Raw genomic sequence first — 6,000 nt, 5'->3', positions numbered from 1 at the left:
GGAAGCATTTTTCTGAATTAGCTTTTCTTTGGACGTTTATATATGTATACATACTTATACATATACAGTGCATGACGGTGGCGGCAAAAACCTAGCCGAGACTGTCCATATAATTTCTATCGCAATAATAATGTATACATCGCTGAACCAAACCTATACTACACGCGAATACAATTTGTAATAACAAAAAATATTTACAAGCTCTATGCGGCACGGACAATGTGACAAACTCAAGAAATAATTACTGCATACAGCACTGAACCAAAACGATACGTCCAACAGAATAGACCTAGCAATGAATTCAGTCAGTAACAGAAAGCAAGTACACCTTCATGGCATTTGTAAAGCAACTCAAACACTTGCAGTTTCGCACAATATTTATAGTGCTAGGATGTGCATTTATAAAGGATGGGATTAAGGTTGGAAGCTGTTTCGTACCGTAGACTGTCCTACAAAAGGAAACTCTGTGCTTTCCATCAAGTTTTCCATCAATTAGACTGTACTTTCCATGAAGTTTCACAGATAATTTTACTGTGTATCAAATCAGAAGCTTCATTCTTTAGTATCAAGCACGCGGTTATAATGAACGCACCCATCCTATGTGGCGATATATTGGGATTATCCTAGGCTCAGTGCTCTTTGAATGCAGTAGATGTACTAATGTGGTATTGAAGTTAGGACCGCAGCAAGAATTGCCGCTGTCCAGATAACTTTCTTATCCACGCGACTCAGACATGTACGGAGGATGTGTATGTATGAAGAACGCATTTTGATACAAAAATTGACCGGATTAGGATATGTCATATATGCAGCATAAAAGATGTTTTATTCGTCAAGTAACGGACAACCTCCTGGATACTTGGTGTACTGTGGACCTTCGCAAACTGCGTTAAAATAACTCAATGTTGACTCCTCCACGTTATTCTGAAGGCTTTCTTGGCCCAAAGAGAACACCGCGGCTTCTCTGCAAAAACGTATTAATGAACATGCATGTAAGCACAAAACACTCGCAATTACAACAACAAGAAATCCTCAGATCTCACTCATTCTGGACACGATGTCAAGCGAAGCACTGGGCGAGTAATGGCTTCTAGCGATTTTTTATTGCTTTAAAGCGAAGCGTGCCGAGGTGGTCCTACTTTTTGCATATTGAGTAGTTATGGGTATATCATGGGCAGGCCCGTAGCGAGGAATTTTTTTCGGGGCGATGGGTAGGCGAGCACTTCCTCAAGATCTTGCTATTTGATGAAAGCAGCTACTTCGATGAAACAACCTACATGAGGAGCGCAACAATTTGGCGGGTCCTAAGGACCCCTCTTCGCCTTCCGGCTACGGAGTTGACCATGGACTCACTAGGCACGTCGACTACATTGACGCCCAAAGGGTATCCTGTAGTCCGACAAGATTTCGCTACACGCCCTAGAGCACAGATGTCACTTTTATCGAAATGAACTGCACGCTACGGTGCGATGATGCGCACAATATAAGTGGCCTTTGCCGTATTTCTCCGCATTCAGCCATGGTTGAGCATAGCTTGGAGAGTCGTAGGAGTGAATATGTAATGGTTGTCACATCCTTAGAATGGCGAGGACAAACATTGCAACCGCAGCTGACGTTGCCTCGTCATGAAGCCATTATAGGGCATTTTTCATGAGCAGTTTCAAGCACTGGTGTAGCTCCATGGATAAATACTTGACTGCCCCGTAGAGTGGCTGTGTTTGACCACCGTTCTAACCATGAATTTCAACCTCGCAATAGTGAGTAATAGCTAAGCGGCTCAGCGGACCAGCGAGCCCAGCGGAAGAGCGGAGAGATCAGCGGAGCGCGAGAAGAAAGGAAGAGTAATAGCTAAGCGGCCTAGCGTCGCCCCGCTCGTTGAACGTAGAACGCACCTCGCGTTCCGCTGTGGAGTCAGTTGAGCGTAGCGTGAAGGTGCGTCCACTAGGTTTCGCCGTCGTTTTGCAGCCATGCTGACCGCGTCTCGACAAGACGCGCTTGCGAAAAACGCGAAATGTATGCAGTTCTCTGCACGTCTGTGAACACGCGATTAAATGTAATCTGTACGGAAAAGATGTCAAAGTAGCACCTACACTTTCTCAAGTTTATTGTGCCTTCTTGTCTCCAATTTCGAAATAAAAGATCAACACGAGCTTTCGATGATTTGAATCCACTTTAGGTCATCTCCAAATGCCCTCGTCTTCAGAGGTCTTCTTATGTTGAAAATCAACGCCGGGACTTTTTCGCCTGGAGCAGAGCGAGCGCTATGTTGGCGGGTATCGCCGACAACATGCCGCTGCCGCTTGTGTTGGGGGTAGGCCTCTTGTCTCGCGAAAACGCTGGTCCGCTGGCCACACTCCGCTGAGCAGAGGATACCAGCGGCTGAGCGGTCCGCTCCGTAAAAACGCTGATGGCCCCAGCGTGCCGCACATGCGCAGTTGGCATCTCCGCTCGTGCGCTGGGCCCGCTGGCCCGCTGAGGCGCTTAGCTATTACTCTCTAATATTTGGTATGCGTCAAGCTAAACAGACGACCACTAGAGCGCCCAGACGTAAAAGATAAAAAAAAAAACGCCAGGCCTGCGCAGAAAGCGCAGCACAGTCACAGCGAAAGCTGGAAGAGCGGCATTTCTAGAGCCCGTTACAAACCCTCTTGTAGCTACCAATACAAGTACGCTAGCAACGCACCCACTACGCTACAAATCATAATTTGTGTGAAGGTGGGAAGCACCTACCACGACATTATTCGTCATTCTGCGAAGAAGCGAGGTACCATCTTTAAGATATTATGTGCGCTTTGTTGATGCGATGGTTGATGACGATAAATAATTATGGCTGAGCCCTTTCTAATGGGTTGGAAGCATTAAACGACGCACTAGTTACGTAATTCGCATTGTGTGATGCCCGGTCGTTAATTAACTCTCCCACCACGCTTTGTAACATACGTTAACATGAAAAAAAAGAGAGGGAGTTAACTTTATTGATTGATTGATTGATTGAAATAACTTTAATGAGGTCCTGCGGGACGCGCCCTAGCGCGCTATGGGCGACTCCAAGACCCTGAAGAAATTAATCTTGGGAGCCTTATGGCCTTCCTTGGCAACCAATAGAAGGGCACTTGCGAGGAACCCACTATGCTAGAAATAATCATATTTTTTTTGAAGTAGGGAAGCAGCCACTATGCAATTTTTGGTCATTCTGCGGAGAACCGTGGTACCCGCCGAACACCTGTAAGGTATTATGTGCACTTTCTTGAAGCTGTGGCTGATGATGAAGAATAATGGAAGAGCCCATTGTAATGGGTTGGAAGCATACAACAACGCACTCGTTGCGCAATTCGCATTCTGTGACGCCTGGTTACTTGTATTCGCGTTGTGTGATTCCTGGTAGTTATCTTACTCTTCTACCGCACAACATTACATATGTTAATGCGGTTCCTTCCCGGCATGAAGTCTGTATAGGGTCTCTTTCCAAAGCAGTATCAAGCACCGGTATGGCTCTGAGATAGAACGCTGGGCCCCCACGCAGAGGGCCCAGGATCGAACCTTGTTCTATCCCGGATATTTTTTTCTTATTTAGTTTTTCTTTCCTATTTCGCGGGTTAGTGGTAAGGGACACCGGCGGCGGCGGACAACTACGGCGCCAAAAACGGCCCTTGTTGTGATTTCATAACAGCTTTCGCTGTAAAAGAGATAGATAGTAAGAGAAAGAGAGAGAAATATATATATAAATTGCATCAACTTGACTTTCCTAGGCTTAACTGCCTCTCTCTATACTCATGTGGCTATACATCGGCTTAACTGGCCATCTCAAGGCAAGGCTTGGCCGCTATGCTTAGGAAGGCCGCCCAGATCTACTGTCCCTTCAGCTTTGGCACCCCCAGCGCGAAGCAATTTGTTTTCGCCGACCAAAGGCACTTTGACCAAATCTATATCTATCTATCTGGCCGCCTATGTCTGGGTACTCTCGTGGTCGTCTCCATAACTTGGATTTAAGGAAATTTAGCAGAGGAGGATATCAGTGTATGACGAACGGGATTAACGGGTCATGAAGCGAATATCATGCCATGCTTGTCGCGTATGTCAGGAAACCCTTTCCCTCAGGCACGTGTGACATGCACTCGCCTACCACAGCCCAGAGAAACCAGCTATTCGCCGCATATGATTTACAGTCTACACTAGCTCAGCAACATCAATAATAGGCTTTGGAAATGTCCACGCGATAGCGTTAACTCTTTCGTGACCGGGGGAAAATTGGCCATATTTTGTACGTTTTAGTAAATATTTTTTTATGAATACTATGATAGATGCACCGTAATATTGGAAGTAATATCTATATTAATATATACTAATATAGAAATATATATTATAATATCATAATAATTATTATAATTAATATAATATTATTATAATAATATATATTATCATATTATATATTAATTGGAAGGAAACGGAAATAATCTTAGCTACAGAAGATATTTGCTCAAAAGCGTTCTATATTAGAGTTGGCTTTGAATGATCCAGCTCAAGTTACAACCTTTTAACTGCCCGATGAAAACTGCATTGTTCGTTCAGGTTACGCGGTTACACAGTGTGTTTCAGCTAAAAAGCACCAAGTAATAAAAAATTAAGCATAGGCGCTAAGCGTCTACAATTAGTGCAGTATTGTTCTGAGCCATATAGAGCACGCCAGAATATATTTTTCAATCCACCAAGCCCGCCAATTAACACAGTTTGCTTAATGAACTTTTTAAATAGCAACTCTAGAGAGAAGTTTTCAATACAAAAGTTGTCGCTCTTGTTCAGGAACATTGAATTTTTCAATCTCTATTGAGATAACTCCCCTGCTTAATGTGTTTCCTACCTTTCTTGAAAGCACGCGAATTTTAAAAAATACCGCGTGGCTGCCGCCAAACGCGCGGCGCTTTTAGTGCCCTCAAATATAAGTTAAACGAAATACCAAAGGCTGCTTCGCGCGCGCAGATCGATGGAACAGGTTGTCGGTGAATGCGATGGACGTTAAGCGACAAAATGAGAACCCCCCGCCCCTTTCAAAAACAACAACAAAAAATTCTTCAACGAAAAAGCGGCAGCCACGCAGCAAATGCCACATGAGAACGCGGGTAGCATTTCATGCAGCGTAGGCATTTTATTTTTCTCGCACCAATGAAGAAACGCATTGGAAAGGGCGAGGGTTACAGCGTGATGAAGGACCGAGATAAATGATTCATTCGCACGTGGCGACCGCTCTTTCGTAGACGTTGCTTTAGACGGTACGCTCCTATCATCATTTAGCGTCCATCACAGTCACCGGTAGCCTGCTCAATCGACCTTCGTGCGTAGAGCAGCCTTTGATAACTCGTTCAACTTACATTTAAGGGCACTAAAAGCGCCGCGCGTTAGGCGGGAGTCACGTGGTATTTTTTAAAAATTCGCGCGCTTTAAAGAAAGGCCGAAAAAATTGAGCAGGGAAGTTATCTTAGCGTTTAATAAAAAAAAATTCGATGTTTCTGAACAAGCGCTACAACTTTTGCATTGAAACGTTTTCTGTGGAGTTTTTATTTAAAAAGTTCATTAAGCAAGCTTTGTTAATTACCGAGCTTCGCGGATTGAAAACAAAATATTCTGACGTGCTCTATATGGCTCAGATCAACGCTGCGCTAATTGAAGATGCGTAGCATTTATGTTTAATATTTTCAATACTTGGTGCTTTTTAGCTGAAACACCCTGTATTTTTCCCTATGGAAACTGTTCGAAAACACAGCAATACAATAAACAGACTTGAAAAGAATGATAAGTTTTCTATTGAGACATATGTATTTCAGCAAATTATGCTGAATAGAAGCACACAAAAAAAGAACAGGCACCAAAAGGTAGCATGAGACATGGTACCAAATCACCTTAAAAAATGACTTCACCGCACGCTATCAAATATTCTGAACTTGTAAGCTGCTTAAAGTATTCAAATTTCAATGTCTGAGATTATGGGAATATGTGCAACCATGT

The 6,000-nt window shown here is 43.7% G+C and overlaps 1 protein-coding gene across 1 annotated transcript in view; it reads right to left on the bottom strand.

Annotated features, from left to right (window-relative positions):
* Positions 1-815: 815 nt before the first annotated feature.
* Positions 816-6,000, bottom strand: part of LOC119399688 (uncharacterized) — a 44,072-nt gene continuing 38,887 nt past the window's right edge. The window contains exon 9 of the mRNA XM_037666506.2: positions 816-964. Coding sequence (XP_037522434.1) covers positions 900-964 — 65 coding nt within the window. The 3' untranslated portion in view covers positions 816-899. The remainder of the gene's footprint in view (positions 965-6,000) is intronic.

The sequence above is a fragment of the Rhipicephalus sanguineus genome, chromosome 7 (assembly GCF_013339695.2).
Source record: "Rhipicephalus sanguineus isolate Rsan-2018 chromosome 7, BIME_Rsan_1.4, whole genome shotgun sequence".
Taxonomy (NCBI): Eukaryota; Metazoa; Arthropoda; class Arachnida; order Ixodida; family Ixodidae; genus Rhipicephalus; species Rhipicephalus sanguineus.
The sequence above is the reverse complement of the archived record's forward strand: the minus strand, read 5'-3'. Positions and strand labels throughout refer to the sequence as shown.